The sequence below is a fragment of the Xyrauchen texanus genome, chromosome 6 (assembly GCF_025860055.1).
Source record: "Xyrauchen texanus isolate HMW12.3.18 chromosome 6, RBS_HiC_50CHRs, whole genome shotgun sequence".
Lineage (NCBI taxonomy): Eukaryota > Metazoa > Chordata > Actinopteri > Cypriniformes > Catostomidae > Xyrauchen > Xyrauchen texanus.
In genome coordinates, this window is record NC_068281.1 from 35,746,807 (window position 1) to 35,765,353 (window position 18,547).

An 18,547-nucleotide genomic window follows, 5' to 3' on the forward strand; every position below is an offset into this window, starting at 1 on the left:
TCTCATCATTTACTCACCCTCATGCCGTTCTAGATGTGTCCCAAATTTCTCCAATCTGTTGGTCTATTCAGTGCAACTAAATGGTGGCCAGAAGTTTAAAGCTCCATAAAGCACATAAATTCAGTATAAAAGTAATCCATATGTCTCCATTTGTAAAATCCATGTCTTCGGAAGCGTGGGTGAGAAACAAATAAAGATTTAAGTACTTTTAAAGTCTCCACTTTCACATTCTTCTTCTTTTGTTTTTGGTAATTTACGTTCTTAATGCATATTGACACCTACTGGACAGGGAGAAGAATTTATAGTAAAAAGGTATTTAAAAATTGATCTGTTGTTTGGGTGAACTATTACTTTCAGTTTAAATGAGATTGTAGGCAAAGCGGTCACAGCAATGTGAGAATGGGAAAATTCCTATTATTCCACAGCAAGTGTATCTATTAGACCATAATCCCTTGTGTCACCAATTAATCTACTTTTGTACATCCTGATCATGCAAAAGTATGTTTTGAAATTAATCTACTTTTTACCTTTAGGTAAATTGATGCCTCACACAAGATTGATATTTGGCTAGTTTGCTGAACAAGGACTGAAGAATAAATCCACAAAATAACACACACACTGTGTTTGCCAAGACCCCATTTATAATTGTCTCAGGATTCCTTCATTTATTTAATTTTATAATATTTATTTAAAAAGCATACATTTTGTCTACAAAATATCCAGAACAGTTCATTTAAAATACAAACGCTAAAACTGTTATTATTCAAATGAATATTGATATTTTAACATCTATATTCTCTTATATGCATTGGTGTCTTTCTTTAGTGTCCCAGCACGTTTATCTATCACAAATGGATCTAAAAAAAATGCCAAGACATTGTCAGATTTTCAAGACCATTGTATGATTATAATAAAATAGAATATATTCTGCATTATTTTGATGTTTTATTTATCATATATCAAAGAGGTTTTCGCAACAAATATAGAACAGGATTCACCTCCAATTCTAACATTTTGTGAGATGCAACTGGCTGTCAAACACATATTGAGCTAACACAAGCTACACTTAGCAGTAATATATATAATACAACTTCAAAAAAAATAAAGAGGAACAGGTGTAGGAATGAGGTCCCGGGTCACCAAAGATTTAACCAGTTATGGTTACCACCCAAACATGGACAAATTTCAGACAAAGGTAGACTATATCTTTACCTCAACTAAAGATATGCTAAACAGATCTAGGTTTGAGGGAAATTTGCTATCATCCATTCCTTTTGCCAGTTTAAGGAAAGACAAAGTTCATCGGAGAAGTGAAGAGTTATGTTATGCTCTGAATTGATCACTGTAATTGCCATGTGTTATGGCCTTGTGGTTCATCGAGATCAAAGTACAACATTTGACCATAATTTCAAAAGAAATTAGCCTTTGCTTTCAAAAGAAGTCCAAAAATCAGCACTGGTCCTCACTCAAAAATACTGTGCTTGCTGTCAAACTTGGAGGTGACTGTTTTGTTCTGTTTCTTTTTTTCTATGCAATAGACCTGTTCAGGTTGTAGTCCCTCCAGAATATTCAGAAGAGAATTAGCATTTTCGAGCCATGGGTTCCCTCTGGATTTTTCTATGGGTTTTTATTAAGGCAGTCTTGTATTTATGAGTAAAATAAGGTCTGTGACGCAGACGCTGTCTCTATTCACTTTCATTATTTGTAAAACAGCAGCTTGAAAATTCTGCACCAAACTCTCCTCTTGTGTTTCTCGAAAGAGTGAAAGCCATACAGGTACAACATGAGGGTAAGTAAAAGATTACATACTTTTTTTATGTGTGGTTGAACTTTCCCTGTTTCCCAACTTATTATCGCGTGCTTTTATTTTGAAATGTGACTGCAGCGAACAGGAAGTGTGTTATAGATTCGCGGTGTTTGTCCCCCACGCGAGCTCATCACATTGAGGGTAGATGGAGTGCCAATGAGAAAGCACTAAATGTAAGTATTAAAGAGTTGTATACTTGCATTCTGTTTTGTCTTCAGTTTGTTAATTAAATTCAATTTAACCTCCGATGCGATAGTACTTACATAGCACATAGTTAACCATCAAGCTCAACACAGCACAAAAGTGGCTAAGTTTCCATTATACTTCCTTCAACATTCTGTTTCTGGTTATGACCGACGGGTGATTTTAGCTAAGCATTGGATCGTGTTGTTAACATGGCCATTTTCAACCTTAACATTAGCCTTCGCGTGTTCAACATAAACGTGAAAGGCAATCTCGTTTTCTTGATCTCCACTGTTTACATTCTTGGTTTTGATGGACGGTTATTCATAGAAGAGTTCATACTGTGATCATTAGACAGTGATTGGATTAATACACTCCTGTATATATATATATATATATATATATATATATATATATATACTCTCTCTCTCTCTCTCTCTCTCTCTCTCTCTCTGTGTGTGTGTGTGGAGTCCCTGAGACACAAATCCCCTCTTAACCAAAGTGACATGTTTGTCTTTGCACGTCAGATGGGCATTTCTTCATTCCACTGATAGAGACTCAAATCAACATCTAGATATAACACATATAATATGTGTGTTTCTATAGGTTGTACTGGTGAAGTGGACAATGGGAAGTAATTGAGATTTGGCATCATGACTGAAGACACGTTCAGAAGCTCGCACACGTCCATGAAGGTGGCTGCCTTGCATTTTGTGGATCTGCCTCTGTCTGTCTATTACTCTCTCCCACAGGTGAGAAGTTCATAATGTCTTTCATTCATGTCTTCAACAAGATTTATTTCCATTTGCCACCCTGCACCAGCTTTTAAAATATTTCTTTAAACTAAAGCTTTTTTTTTTTTTCAACCACTACAAATACACTATTATTTCCCTATACTGTATGTAATGGATGCTTGTAAGCAAATTGCCTTTAGTTTATTTTAAACTCTACATGAAATCAGAGTTCCCACGCGTCCTGGAAAACCTGGAATTTTGCAGTTATCCAGTCATGGAAAATTAGAAAAATACCCAAATGTCTTGGAAAATAATTATTTGTCTTGAAAAAATTATCGGGACTAAGGAATAAGTATTCGAGCCAATTACACAGATTCTTATAGTTTTGTCACTGCCGGCACTAACGCATTGTGAAACAACATCAACTGTCATGAACAAATCCCTGTAACATACTTTATCTGCTTATCTGCTGTCCTCTCTCCTTTGCTTTGACAAAATAGTTTTAAGTATTGATATATAGTACCTAGTAAATATTGACTAGGTTTAGGGCTGGGCGATATGGCCAAAATTGTTATCACGATAACATTTTTCATATTGTTCGATATTTATCACGATATACATTTCCACATTGCACTTTCTTTCTTTTATTTAAAAGTTGACAAATATAAATTCTAAACTGTTAAAAAAGTCTCTACAAAACTGCACAGGGGGTCCAGAAACAGGGGGTGCAGGATCTTTTACCAATTTTACCGTCTTTTACAGTTTATCAATTGAAAATGAATGTTAAAAGAGCATCTGTTTGTTCTGAAGCATAGTGACAGCAGTCCAGTATTTGTTAGAATATTTTTACATTAAAATGAAATATTTTTAATATTTCTTTAGATTCAGATACCCAAGCATGGGGCATAGAAGACCTTGTGACTGTGGAATGATGCTGAATGTGGGTTCAGGGGTGTCCCGATAGAAAATTTAGATAATGTTTTTTTTTTTTATTTCATTTTCATTAAAGTGAGAGACTAGCCTACCAACTAGTAATTTTAGTCTTTCCTTATCCATTCCAGACATCGAATTAATTTTCACAAAATTAGAACAGAAATTGATTTGTTTATTATTAAAGGCTCGTATCATGCTGATTAATTAAGATACATTTAGAAGGGAAAAACTTTATGGTCTAAAAGGTGCTTTGAAACCACGTAAACTCATGCGGTGCTTCATGTCTACACACATGCAGGACAAAGAGGCAACACTTGTGGAGCGGGACAGGGCAGAAATGATGCATGTTTGTTGCTAGAGAACAATATTCAAGATTACGGCACAGAAAGATCAGAGATGTTGTCCACATCACTGTTGTTCTGTCGTGCTCTTCAATAGAGATGATGAGATTCCTATGGAAGCCGAGCGTCATGCTCACAAGGTGGATCGTAGGATTGGCAGCGGTGCGGAGCAAGTCTCTCCTAGCGCTGTGAGCGCCTTTGAACCCCAGTGGAACAAAGCCTGAGAAAGCCGAACTGCTTGTGTTTTAGCGACACACAGTAAATATAGAAAATTCCTCAAAATATTATCGTGGATTTTCTTTATCGTGATATATATCGTTTTATCGCCCAGCCCTAACTAGGTTCAGTTGAGAAATGATACAAATTAATACATTTGGTATAACTTTATAAAGCACCCTAATTTTGTATCTGTTGCTTAACCCAAATAATTCCCTTTTCAAACAATAGTGTTTTGATTCTAAACCTTATATATTTAATGTATCTATGAGAGGAGAAATTATGATTGTACATAATCATCCAAGAAAGTAATACCTATTTGTTTTATGGGTACTGACATTTCAGTGAAAACTCCCATTAAAGGCTAATACAAACATAGGCTCATACTGACAAGTCATTGTGTGCTGATGAGTGAGAGAACATGGAAGTTGTAATAGCATTGTAATAATACAATTGTAGAATTTTGTTTTTTTATTTTGGTAAATATTTCGACATTAAAAAATGGTAATATACTTCAATTATATATACATTTTAAGAATTCTAAAAAAATAAATGTTATATTATAATTTTTTTATGTAATCATATATAATCTATAATTTATAAATTAAGAATTATTGTTTATCATTTTTTTTTTATTAGTAAGTAATATGGAAATGCACAGGAACATTTTTGCCATTAAGTTTGATGAATATTTGGCTTTGTACACCAGCTTGACATTGCTTTGATATTGCTTTAATATTGCTTTTGAGAAATTAGATTAGGACATTAAATCAAACACGTGTTATGTGCTTCAATGGATGTCACAGCCATGCCTTTGAGACACAATGCCTGATTGATCTGTGAGTGCTGGATGCATGTGTTATGTGCAGTCAGTGTGATCACTGTTGTGGTTAATCTGGATATTAACAGAGCGTAGGTGGGTGGCATTCCGAGCTTTGCTCTTCTCATCCGCAGGCTTATGTCTTACATCAGTCTTACTTTGTAGAAGAGGGATTTTGTTTTCCATTCCAATCCTTTTAATCTTTATAAGAATAGTTTAAAAAATGTCATGTCGTTCCAAATCTTTGTTACTTTTTCAGTGGAACACAAGATGATAGTAGACAGTGAATAGGGGATGTCAAGATCCAATAAGGACAACAAATCACAATAAAAGTAGTCCATACTACTCGTCAAAGACTTGATTTTTCCGGATTAACCAGAAGTTAATATTTCATTGGGGTTAACATTTTACCGACAATGTCCTGCCCATTTTATTCTCCATAAGCATTTTTCACCCAAACAAGTGTCATTCAATCTTCCCTTGGAACTACTTCATTCACTTAAACTTCACTGCTGCCTCTGCGTCATGCACATCCAGTACATACTTTGATGAGAACGCACTAGATGAAGGCTCCTGGTTTTCACCATCAGGACTTCATTCAAGACATACAGGTTTATTTGAATTAATAGACAAATAAAATGGTTGGATGTAAAACAGGTTTGCTGACAGGTAAATAAAAATCGCTATTGTTAAGGAGCAGTTCCAGCGTTACTGACGTGATATTTGCAGTGAAATCGGGAAATGTATCTTCACACTTAAAGTGCTCATTGCCAGTATATCGAAACATTTGTAGTATGTGTATAATCATAAATCCCTGCAGATAGAGTCCAGACTTTAGAATATGTTAAGTTTAGATACGTGTTTTTAGATCAGGAAATTAATTTGGGTTACTGATGTAAAAAAAAATGGACATGAGTTTTAGAAGACCACTCTCTGTAAAAACTCTTTGAAATTAAATGCACAATCCAGAAATAATACTAGCCACACGATAAAAAGGTGTTTGCATTCCTAAGAACATGTAATAATATATTTGTACTCATACATGAGAATACATTTTCACATTAATGTGAATAAACCAGCATGTCAATTGTAAAAGCTGCACTTAGAGTAAATATATATTTGAGGGAAAACCATCCAAAACTCTTTAAAACCTGCACATTTTGACCTTTAAGACATTGGTATGTTATCTGTTAATGGAGCACTATCGATTTAATTAAGATTTGAATTGGGATAAGGCCTTGCATGAATAGTATCAACAAGGCTGGCATGTAATGGAATTTACATATTTAAAATACAAAATATTAGTAATTGTACTCCACTACAGTTACAATTTAGTACAATGCGGCTGTGTGCGGTGCATCTTACGGGATTATCCAATGTTTTATCATATTACAGTTTGAGAAGCTTAACAAAATGATCCCTTCCCAAATGTTGGCTGTAGATTTCATAACTTCTGCACTCTGTTTGGGTGGTTTTGTGCTGATCAACAATAGCTTCAGTTAGTGTTTGTCAAGAATTATTGGCAACAATTCACAATAAGATTCTGTTTGTTGACATCATTAAATTAATTTTAGGTTCATGTTTTAGGTATCATAAACTAACAATTAACAATAGCTTTTTTTACGGCATTTATTAACCCTTGTTGGTTAATAAATATACAATTGTTCCTGTTTGTTCCATTAGTTTCAGGGATGGAGGGGATTGTTCGTTGTCAGAAACGGCTAGTTTTCTTATTAATAGGGGCCAAGCACCAAAGGTGTGCAGACACCTATTGTATCTGCCAGTTTTCTTCTTAATTTTTCTGGCTGGGAGTCCATAGAACCCTTTGGAGGAAAGTTGTGAAATTTTGCACACTGATAGAGGACACTCTGGCTTATAAAGAACCCAAATTTGGGATCTCTATCTCGCACACTTTAGTGCCACCAACTGTTTTTACCAAATTTGCATAACTTTTGAGCCGTAAGGCCTAGGAACGATTTGTTTCTCTCTGATCCCTTGGCTCATGCCGATAGTGGATGTGAGGCTGTATCTTCACAGAGCTTTGCCGTATTAAAACGAAACTTGGTGTATGTCATAGCCATCATGATTTGATGGTACCTGCACACCTTTGACATGGCACCACCTAGTGGTCAGGAGATATGAAAAATGGCTGTTTTTGCTTCTAAATTCGGAATAATTTGGCCTAAAATCATGAGACTGGTCACTTCAGATTCCTTGGGGCATACAGAATCTTTTGGACCAAAAGATAATTTATTTTGCAAAAGTACCATTAATTTCTTTGTGTCATTTTTAATGAGGGAAAATTACTTTGTGCACCTTTAAAATGTATCAGTGGATCAGATCACACAAGCCAATCACAATGCATCCAGACAAATGCCAGCCAGTCATGTCCAGTCGTGTAATCCTTGTTCAGTTGCCACTCTTTCTGACTCCCTCGCTCTCTCCCTGTCTGCATGTCTCACTCTGATCTGTCTGCATGACTGCAGCTGTTTGTTGATCCTAAGCTGAACATTGCCTTATGTCTCTTTATTCCTTCTCTGATCAGGTAAGTCTAAGTGCCGGTACCAAGAAGCTCTTTGCCGCCACTGCCTTTGGTGCCGTCTCCCTCATCTTCCTCGCTCGTCATTTCAGAAGAAGAAAGGGCAAGAAGAAAGCCAATTCACCTGTAGAACACAAGAAGTTTGAGTTCCTTACCTGTATCCCGCTGACAAAAGGTAATAACAGGTCACAAATCACTTCAGGTTCCAACACTGATCCCTTGAAATATTCCGGGTTCAATACAAGTTAAGCTCAGTCAACATTATGTGTGGCATAATTTTGATTACCACAAAAATAATATCAGCTTGTGCCTCCTTTTACTTAAAAAAATAAAATAAAATACTTCAGAAGATATGATGACGTTTACAGTAAGGGATCATAGTGAGCAGCTATGCTCCCTGGTTTTTACGGTGCATTTTGGCATTTTTTAGGAAGCAAAAGTTTCACTGGAACCATTTTGCGAATGAGACAGCCCTAAAATGGGTGATTCCCTGATCAGTGCCCTGACTACTGAACTATGGAGCTGATTGAGGCACATCCCAAGTGTCCAGCCAACAAGTATTCTTCATAGATGGGAACTCCTTCAATACTCTTTAAAAAGCATCCAAATGAAGTTGGTTTAGAAAATGTCAAGTGTCTGAAGAGCTCTAATCAAGACTTAGGTAGTTATTTTTAACAAGCTATTTCTTTGTTACTATACAATTCACATTCTTACATTTGTCTTATTAGGGTATATGACTTTACAATTATTCAAAAATTTGGAAAATAATAATAATAAAGAGTAGGTTTGTTCAGACTTTTGAGTGATACTGTATTCATTGATGACTGACTGTCTTGATGGTACTGAAAGGGCTGTCCACCACCTATTCTTTCAGACATTGGCAGCAATAATGAAAATCCACCTCTGAACATGAAGAACTGCTACTCATGTAGTGTGGTGTCCAATGGCAGCCTGTACAGCAAGTTCTCGGGTTCCCTTCAGAGCCTGGCCTCAGTAAGCTACCTTATTTCTTGTTTGTCACTTTGATTGCAGTGGTTCCCAACCCTGTTTCTGGAGGCTCTCTAACACTACACATTTTGTATATCTCCCTAATCAAACACACCTGATTCATCTCATCCGCTCGTTAGTGGAGACTCCAAGGCCTGAATTTGGTGTGTCAGAAAAGGGAGATATACAAAATGTGCAGTGTTGGGGGCCTCCAGGAACAGGGTTTAGAACCACTGGTTTAATGGTACAAAATCTCAAGACTTCAACATGGCATGCAAAAGCACTTCTTTAAAAAAAAAAAAAAAAAAAAGCTGCCCCAAATGTCACCTGAGTGTGGCAAAACTGGTCCTGTAAATTTGCACTTTGGTGATAAAACAGCAAATTTACTGCATGTTTTCTCTCAGGTGAGGAGCAGGCACGCCTCCAGCAGTTGCACCTGTGCTAACAGCCCCAGCTGCTGGGATGGAGCCGGAGATGATGGTGATGTCTGTAACCTGCTTAACATCCCCGTCGCCACTCCAGAGAATCTCTACTTGATGGGTGAGAATCAGCACACAGCAGAATTTACTCCTAAACCTTCTACTCTGTCAACCTCAAGATACACTAACAACTGTTAACCCACCCACTGCTGGTGCTCCTCTCACAGGGATGGAGTTATTTAAGGAGGCCCTCCAGCGCTGGGAGCAAGCGCTAACGTTTTGCAGTAGGCGCAAGGAGGATGAGGCTAGCTGTGAATCAGTTAAACTGGGAGCTGGAGATGCCATAGCAGAAGAAAGTATCGAGGTATTATTCACCAACCACTATGGTCTTCAGAGGCTACATTGGTGATCCATGCACTGTAGTGAAGTGAAAACTGGTGCACAGGGATATGCTAATGTGTAATAAATGTGTAAACTTGATCATGAGTATTCTTCATTAGGGCATCATCACTGGAGATTTCATCCATAATTTGGAGTCTCTGCTTCAGAATGCCTATCGGCTACAGGAAGAATTTGAGGGAGCGTTGGGGCTGACAAACACTTCAACGCAGCCCAGTAATGGTGAGTCCCTTTAACTAGGTCAATTGACGTCTGTCCAGAAATAACTAAATTGTCTTTTTTTAAATTATTATAGGGCTTGACTCTGTCTATGTTTGTACTTCAAAGAATGGTCTTTTTTTATGGATGTGACATTTATTACATGTGCTTTTTTTTTTGTTCACACAAATCATAATGCCATTAATCAAACCATAACATATATAATAAATAGATTGATGTTCAAGTCAAGTTACAATGTTTAACAGCTTACAATGTGTACTTATGCTAGTGTCAAGCTAGTTAGAACTAGGTTTTGTTCTTTGTACAGCTGCATGTTGGCCTATACAGTTGGAGTTTTGCTCACTGTCCCCTTCTGAAAACAGGTAGTACTACAATCTCGGGGACATGATCAATTGCTTTATTTTTTTACACATAGATTTTTATATAATTTATTGCACTAAAACAGCCCTAGTTTTTATCAAATTAAGCTTTTTATAGCCTTTATACACACATATACATACACAGTGTATATAGATACACACACACACACACACACAGTGTATATAGATATATATAGATAGACAGAGAGACAGGTAGATTACACCAGAAGGTTTATTATTTTTTACAAGAAATTAAGGAAAAAAAATTGTATGCGCTGATGGGGGCACATTAGGGGCATTTAGTCACATTTTTCTTTGTATGTCCTGGCTTCACTTTAGAACACTTACCTTATTATAATATCAAAATATGCATTTAAGTTAGGATAGTAATATTCATGAATATTGTCAATGATGAAAGACAGCAAATCCCCAGTGATTGTTTATTTCACCTCTAAATCAGTGGTTACCAAACTGGGTGCTGGTAGGACTGGCTAGGGGTGAAAACTCTGATCAGTTTAATATTTTAATAGCTTTCTGTTAAATATGCTGGCAGTCCCGAGTAAAGACTCAATTTGGTACCTGTGTGCTGTTTGACTTAAGCTGGCTATGTTTAAATGCTCACATGCGTATGTCTGCGTGTGCTAGAGGACTCGTGTTGTGGTGAATGCAGCTGTGTGCATTAACAATTAAATGGGCTCAGATGCCTTTCCTGATGGCAAATCTGGCTGATGCGAACTTTCTAAACTCCAAGGAGTACAAATGGCTGAGACCAAGAGAAATATAAATTAAGAAGAAGGATTATGATAAATTGAGGGCTAGGAGCTGCTTCAACATCGGCAAGGCTTTTCAATGGTGGAGAGACTGCCGAGAGGTCAAAGGCTTGATGACTGATGAAGAAGTTGCTCTTTTTCTTCTCGATAGGTGGGAAAACATAAATGTTGCTATGTTTCACAGAACCGGTGTATATGCTGGTGTTGTAATTTTAGATTTAGTAGCAGGAGAGTTGTAAGTGTCTGGAGCTGGTGTGCGTAAAACTGTCTTGTTATCTTAGCAGCAGCAACTTGAATTTGGGGGTGGAGGTTCCAAAGGAGCACTGAAGGGAGGGGTGTGTTTGTTTCGGCAGTTGAGTTTGAATATCAACAGTGTTTCTCAGGAATCGCTGAGTGCACCTTTTAAGTAGATATGAGCTGCACTTGTATGCCACTCATTTACATAGAAATTAGCTGCCTGGAGCATTGGTGGACACCGAGTGACATGACTTGCTAAAAAGACTCTGAGGCCCTTGAAGGTCTCAATTATTGTCTAAAAATCTTTACTGGAAGGTATGAATTGTGTTAATGAAATTAATTTACTAAATCTTTTATGAATGAATACAGCTTAGACAAAACTGTCCCAGATATTGCTCTGTACAGATAACCTGATTACCAGGAAACACTTGAGCATTGAAAGTGTTTTTAATTTGACCTCAACATTTCTACTGCATGTATTATTAAAACCACCAGACAGAATTGAACACATCAGCAGTGGTACTTAATTAGCCATCTGTTAATACATCTGTTTTGTAGTGGCTGTTTTGAAGGTTTATTTAGACCTTGACCTCCTTAGCATATAAACATCTGCCCTACATTCTGTAATGAAGTCTCTCTGGATCTCCATCCACAGCAGCATTCTACAGAAGAGACCAGGTCATTACGAGGCTTCCTGTGTTTAGGTCACTCATGGTGAGGAGGGGAATCAATGGCTTTAGATTTAGTCCTCTGCCGCTAATAGAGCTCTGTGGTCAGGACCTCCCATTAACATCAGTCCATAGAAGAGTGTAGCCTGAAGGCCTATTCACAGATTCTTAAAGATGATTTTTAAATTATATGAATTTTTATACTGCATTAAGCCTTTTTTCCGTTTTGAAGCCATGTCGTTTTTAAGATGAACACTTAATTCTGTGCTTTCATAACGATTATTCCATCAATTTCAGCCATTAGCCTCAGTTACATTTGTGATCGGGTTGTTGCAAATGACTGTGTGTCACTGGGTGAATGTTAACAGCCCCACAACTCAATTTCTTGTTAATGGCCCCATCTACTCTCTTTCTATGCTCTAATAAAAATAAATTATTTCTGTTGGTGGCTGGGCTCTTGTGGCCTTGGGCCAGTGTACTGCTATAAATAATTTGCACTGTAAAAAAAAAAAACTTATTGCAGTTGTTGAACAAAGCAGTGTTGAACAGTAGATGTGCAACTTTGCTTGTTTTGCATTTAAATAGAGCTGCTTAACTACTGCGTATTACTGAGGCTCATCTCATGTTCTGTATAAAAATAAAGAAGCTGATTGTGGCCCAAGGTTCTTTCCTAACAACTGTTTATAGGTCTACATCTCACCCATTCTAAATGCACAGTGTGTTACACTCATGCCCTTCCTCATGCGAACACAAACACTCTTCTGTCCCCCTGAGATTGCTTTCAATCCCAGAGAATCACTCCATGTAGTTTGTTTATGCTATCTGCAGTTTTGGAACTAGAGCAATTTGCTAATCCATTTAAGATAAAGACAGTTTACTCTAATCTTCTGTCATGTACTCTGGCAGACAAACACACAGATCTCTCTATGAGGGAGGACCTGGAAGGCACCTGCCTCAGAGACTCAATCAGCATTGCCTCTACGGATTCCTTTGTGTCTGCAGCAGAGGTGAGAGCGAGCTCTTTTTGCCCTTTTCTGAACCTCAGAGTGCCTGATAATTACCATGGTAAATGAATATGGTAATCGTTCCATACCATGGTATATCAAGTTCATTGGTATTACAATCTGATACCATAAAGCTGGCTCTACACTAGCTGATTTTTCCAATGATTTTCAGGTGTTCGCATCATTAACAATCACTGGCCAGGCAGAGAATGCACATAAGCTCCTGTCAGCGGGAGGTGTTAATCACTTTACTGTCTGGACTCCCAGCTGAGTTAATGCATTGAAACACTGGAAATTACCATATTTTGATAATGACCCATCTATTTAATAATTTCTTCCATATAGTTTTGCATCAAGTTAACGGTTGTTAGCCAGTAATTATTGCAAAATAAACCCATCCAAAGTGACAATAGATTGCCTACCTTCTATTAATATTGATTTATGAACGTTCACGTTTGTAAATAAAAGCAACTGTTATGGTTTGCGTTCTTACCTTCAATTCCCTCTGAAAAGCTAATATTAAAATAAGCCATATTGTCCGTGGCCACGTAAGTGTGGTCTTACCCAACACTTTCATTGCTTTCTATTCTTTCTGCGTGTAACCAGAAATAGTTAAACAGAAACTGCAGCCGCTGCCACGAAACACTGCTTGCCTCTCACGTTTTGCGCAGAGGCAGTGCTCTTGCTCTTATTTCTGCGAGCTTAAGGTTAATTGGCTGTGACAGTGAAGCGTTGAGAAAAGTCAAAGGCAGTCATTAAGTGTGACACCTTCCCTCCATTTTTAATCGGTAAATGTGACTGGCTCACTGACTAGGATGGCAAGATTAGTGAAAACAATCATTAAGTGAGACACCCCCCACCCAAATCAAGTTGTTCTGAGTCTGCTAGTGTAGAGCCAGTTTAACAGTTTTTCTAAGGGTCATTGTTTTTGTTCATTTAATTCTGCCCCTCTTTTTTTTTTTTGACTGTAGCTCATTGTTGACTCTTCCTGCTGTCATGGACACCAGCAATCTGTTTTCACTCACTCTGCTCATATAACTGATAGGAAAATAATTGATTTATCTGACAGCACTCCCCCATTAGAACAGAATAGTATTGAGCAGGGAAAGTGGGTCATCACTATAAACAAACCTTATGATGAGGGGGTGTAGATCCCAGGGGAACAGTTCAGCAATATAGGTAAAACACATAGTCAGTATTGAGATGTGAGATTTACACCCCTGCTCTCAGCAGGAATATTTTTTTGTGATGATTGTTGTAACTGGAAGTAAAAACATATATTTCACAAGTAGTATTAGTAAGATGTTTTGTGCATGTGGTCTGTGAAAACTATGAGCACAGGTTTAGAGACTGTAATGCTTTGTGTTCCAGTTATCTGAGCACAAAGAGATGAGGAGTGCCTATGCTCTGGGCTCACTGTGCCATTACCCCCTCTATGAGGAGGCTTTGCAGATGGCTGAAGAGGGCAAGATATCCTGTCGAGTTCTACGGTGAGTCATGTATGTTAATGGGTCCATTAACGCAAGAAGCCACAAGAGGCTGTAGGATATAGTGATTTTGTTATGGGGTGTCTGTATGTACTGCACAAAGTGGATGTGTCCAGTGTTTAATTAATTATATAGTTTAGTCATTAAACTACAAGGCGCAAGCTGAGGTTCTTTGACATGTAATCTTTAATCCAGTCAGTTTTAATCCTACATGATGCAAGCTGGTAGGTCATTTAACATGAAATCTGTCAGCCAAAGTCTTTCCTCAGTAGTTTGCTGGAAAGCAAGCCGCAGTGCACTACGAGTGAAACCCTCCTCCCTATATCTGCTTCACAGGGATTTTACACATGGCTAATTGTGCAACAGCATGTCTTACATGCTTGACGTGGCATGTCTGTGTATGATCTTCGCAATTGCAGCAGCGTAAGCAGATTTAGTCCACAAAGACAAAGTCTACCAATATGTCTTATCAATTATCATGACTGAAATAAATATATTCATAAAAACATATTCAGAGAATTCAGTGGATGTGAGGTTGCAGTTGTGCTTGCAACAGCTGTTTTACAATGACTTTGAACATGGCTCATTCTAGTAAATTGTGACTGTGCTGGAACAGTTTGTTTTATAAAGCTGTTTATGTAGTCTAATTTTTAAGGTGCTGTTTTTATGCAGACTGTTTTCTGTTTGTCTTTTAAAAAAAAAAAAAAAAACAGAACTGAGATGCTTGAATGTCTTGGAGACACTGACTTTCTGGCAAAGCTGCATTGTATTCGACAAGCATGTCAGGTAATGGTTTTCCTTCTCCATGTCCAGTGTATAACAATAATATGTTTTCTTTAAGTAATCTTGTGGATTTGGGTATAGTATAAAACAATCTTGGCCTTTAATTTACCCTCAGTTTCTTTTAAACAGTCCAGTTTGGTGTAAGTGCAATGTTTCCCCTGAAAACTTAAATTTATGTTGATTGGCCAATAGTGTACTGGTCTTATCTGTAGTGTGCCTGCTCTTTCAAGCATTTGTGACTCATTGTGACTTTTTATTTTCAGATAAGTTCATGTTACTGGTTTTATATTAATTGTATACATTGGATTGTTGAATGATGGAATAAGATATGCAAAATTTCAACTGAAGTTGGAGCCTATGTGGGGGCAACCTTGTGATACATATTCTGTGCTTTGCTTTTCGATTTAGATCATATTATGTGAAAGGGCAACTAGAGCATTTTTGTCTGACACAGGAAAGAACATATTGTCTTCAATAATTGTCAAAGCAAGGAAGGTGGGTTTTCTATTCCTTTTAAGTTTTCCTGATTCCTAAACAACACCGAACCCATTTAACCTGTTCTATGGTTTGCAGAGCCCAAAAAGATTTGAGGAGGTGTTTGGAGAAATGATCTGCTTCCTGGAGAAAGAAGATCACTGGGAGAACACAGAAATTGAGCTTTCTTCAAGAGGGGTGAGTGATCTCTTGCTATGCAGTATCTTGCGAAGACCTGTCCTGAAAATTTAAATCTTCATGAAACACATTTTTGTCCCTATTCTAAGAGTGCTATGCCTTAAGCGCAGTGCGATCTGTCATACTGTACGTGCCAAGTCAGTGGGCATGGCTATGAAGTTTTTATATTTTTGTGCAAGTATGGCTAAGATCAAGCATGAGAAGCACTAGTGGGCTGGGTCACGTGAAATTTAATTCTGAGGTTCTTCTGTGGTTATCGTACCATCTGCGTCCTATTAAGACGTAGCGCACTGTTATTGTGCATAGCGTTGCTGTGAAAATAGTACCCCATGTCGTTTTGTCTTGTGCCGTAACTTTAGAATTAAGTTTTATGTTTTTGTCCTTTTCAGGTAAAGCATCTAAACTTTTATGACATTGTTCTTGACTTTATCCTAATGGACTCATTTGAGGATCTTGAGAATCCACCAATCTCTATCCTTAATGTGGTCAATAATCGCTGGCTCAACAGCTCCTTCAAAGAGACCGTAAGTACAGAATCTTTATCAAACTTTAATCATTTGAGACAAAATTATATTTCACTTACACAAATGATGGTGTCTTTGTTGTATAAATAACTTCATTCTGCCAACACAGGCTGTTGCATCAAGCTGTTGGTCTGTTCTGAAACAGAAGAGACAACATATAAAGGTATTATTTGGTTTATGGCTGTGGCAACCAACATGACAGGGCTGCAGTTTGGCTTGAAATGCATTCAATATACTTCCATTTTCTGTGTGAAGTGTTTGTAATTGGTGCACATGAATCCAAATTTCTTTAAGCTCTAGCAACATTTTGATTGTTGAACAGAATCACTGAATCTCTCCAAAATGCCCAATCAATGTAACTAAAGAGGAAAAAGTTACGTTTACCTTGCAATGTTTCATTTATTTTGTGTGTGCCCAGGTGCAAGATGGCTTCATTGCTCATTTCTATGCAGTCTGTGAACACATAAGTCCTGCACTGGCCTGGGGGTTCCTGGGCCCTAAAAGTTCCTTGCATGACTTCTGCCGTTTCTTCAAGGTAACGCATAATATAATTATCTCTGTATCTCAAAAGTGTTAGTCTCAGGAGACACGCTTGCATCCATGGACCATCTGATAGAATGTATACTAAAATGAGGTAGTGAAAACGTCCAGAACCAATTTGTTTGACTGGCTTATCCACAAGTCAGGATAGACAGGTTTGGCAGTGCCTGCTTCCGAGGTGGTAGTAGTAGTTGCTGGATTAGTCAAAGTTTGCGAAATTTCATGGCATAAAATATTTGATGGATGTTCAAGGAAACCCACGCTTTCTCTTTTCTAAGTCTTAACCCATTGTTTAGGTTTGATAATGTAGGAATAGGTGAAGTACCTCACAGAAAAAAGGGTTATTTGACGCTTAAGCCACTGCTCACTAGCCTATCATTATTGTAGCACCAATTTCAGAATTTTTTGCTCTTAAAAAATATGGCAAGTATCTGTACATGTGGTAACAGATAGGCTGTTGGATTGAACCTTACAAAGGGTGATCCATGAGCTGTTGTGCCTTTGAACAAGGCAATGGTGTCTCCGGGGGAGTGTAAAGTAATTTTGGTTGTGTTTTCTAAATGACTACTTTCTTGCATGCTAGTCAGATGGCTCCTTTTTAAGGAGATGGTTTTTGGCCAGAGTAATCAATGTTATACTGTTGAAAATCTGGTTCCTCCAAGACTCCCAAGTATGATCTTCAACAAGTGTCTTGAGGAAAATTCAACTGCTGTGTTTTATGAAGTGTTTTTATAAAATCAATGGGGTTTCTTTTGATTCACAGGAGCAGGTACTGTTCTTTCTAAAGGACATCTTTGACCTGGAGAAAGTGCGTTATTCCAGTCTGGACACTCTGGCGGAGGACATCCTGCACCTGCTTCACAGACGCTCAGACCTGCTCCTGGCTTACCTCAGTGCAGACTCTCTCCGTCACCTCAATGGCTGTGCCAGCACACCTTTGCACCCGGTCCCTAGTGCTTTACTAGAGGCCCGAGTCCAATGAGCAACTGTCTTTCTTCTACAACCGCCACATTTTCGTGGACATTTTTACTCCAGCTCTGGAAAGCACTGCAGTTGAGATCCTGGTTTCTGTGTTCAGTGCAGTTACTCTTGTCCTACATGTATTAGTGTTATGTTTAAAATTAAGTAGGAAGAAAGGGTGATGTGGTTTCCCCCCCAAAAATAAATTCTTCAATAACTCTGCACAACAAATTATCTGAAGTTATAGGGTCTTTGTAGGTGATGTATTGAGACTTGTGAGCATAGGCCAGTGTTTGGAAAGGTAGGGGTGTTTTTATTTAAGGTGGCTCCCTTTCTTCAGGTTGCTATTAGTCTCCCAAAAGTTCTTGACAAACTGACCTCAATAGTAGTCTGCAGATGATACGTTTCTTATCAGAAAGAATGTAGTGGCCATAAATAAAATAAACCTGGGCCCTATTCAATAAAGCCATCAAAAGTTAATGAAACACAAGCAATAGCAGTATACTTCTATTTTCATTAAAACAGTGAATGCCATGATGTGCAGATGTTTTGTTGACAATTGTAACAGCCATTTGGGCCAATAAACACTAAAGATACTTTTCCGCCATTGGACTAAACATTTAAACTTAAGATCCATGTCATTCTGTACCAATCAAGGCTGGCTTGCAGGGTTTTTCTCTTCATTGTGGTGCTCTGAATTCAGGACCAGAAGTAACTGACTCGGCAAGTGACCAATTGTGCGTTGTATGTCCTAAAGCTGTTCCACCAGCATGCTTGAAAATCCACGCTGGGAACTGTTTGTAATTTTTGCCATAATCTAGCTGTGCTCAAGTGCAAATGCTACTAGAACAGTTACTTGATGTAACTGTTCTAGTACCATGGCGGAACAGCGTTTTGAGTTGTATGAACTGGAGCATTCAAATCATATGGATCTTGAATAAAAAAG

The 18,547-nt window shown here is 37.8% G+C and overlaps 1 protein-coding gene across 2 annotated transcripts; it reads left to right on the forward strand.

Moving 5' to 3' along the window:
• Positions 1-1,885: 1,885 nt before the first annotated feature.
• LOC127644980 (mitoguardin 1-like) lies at positions 1,886-18,523 on the forward strand. 2 transcript variants are annotated; one of them, XM_052128451.1, is made up of 16 exons: positions 1,886-1,980; positions 2,597-2,742; positions 7,580-7,748; positions 8,448-8,566; positions 8,965-9,100; positions 9,207-9,343; positions 9,480-9,600; positions 12,538-12,638; positions 14,007-14,125; positions 14,836-14,908; positions 15,314-15,400; positions 15,479-15,577; positions 15,967-16,101; positions 16,211-16,264; positions 16,520-16,636; positions 17,405-18,522. In XM_052128451.1, the coding sequence occupies exons 2-16, from the start codon at positions 2,644-2,646 to the stop codon at positions 17,621-17,623; spliced, it is 1,785 nt and encodes a 594-aa protein (XP_051984411.1). In that variant the 5' UTR covers positions 1,886-1,980; positions 2,597-2,643; the 3' UTR covers positions 17,624-18,522. The 2 variants fall into 2 exon arrangements, with proteins under 2 accessions (XP_051984411.1, XP_051984412.1); XM_052128452.1 differs by lacking the exons at positions 1,886-1,980; positions 2,597-2,742 and adding an exon at positions 8,004-8,234 and having other exon boundaries at positions 7,601-7,748; positions 17,405-18,523.
• Positions 18,524-18,547: the final 24 nt, after the last annotated feature.

Coding starts and splice junctions, on each gene's coding strand:
- LOC127644980 (XM_052128451.1), top strand. CDS start 2,644: ATGACTGAAGACACGTTCAGAAGCTCGCACACGTCCATGAAGGTGGCT. Junction 9,344..9,479: donor TAGCAGAAGAAAGTATCGAG/GTATTATTCACC, acceptor ATTCTTCATTAG/GGCATCATCACTGGAGATTT. Junction 16,637..17,404: donor ACTTCTGCCGTTTCTTCAAG/GTAACGCATAAT, acceptor TTTGATTCACAG/GAGCAGGTACTGTTCTTTCT.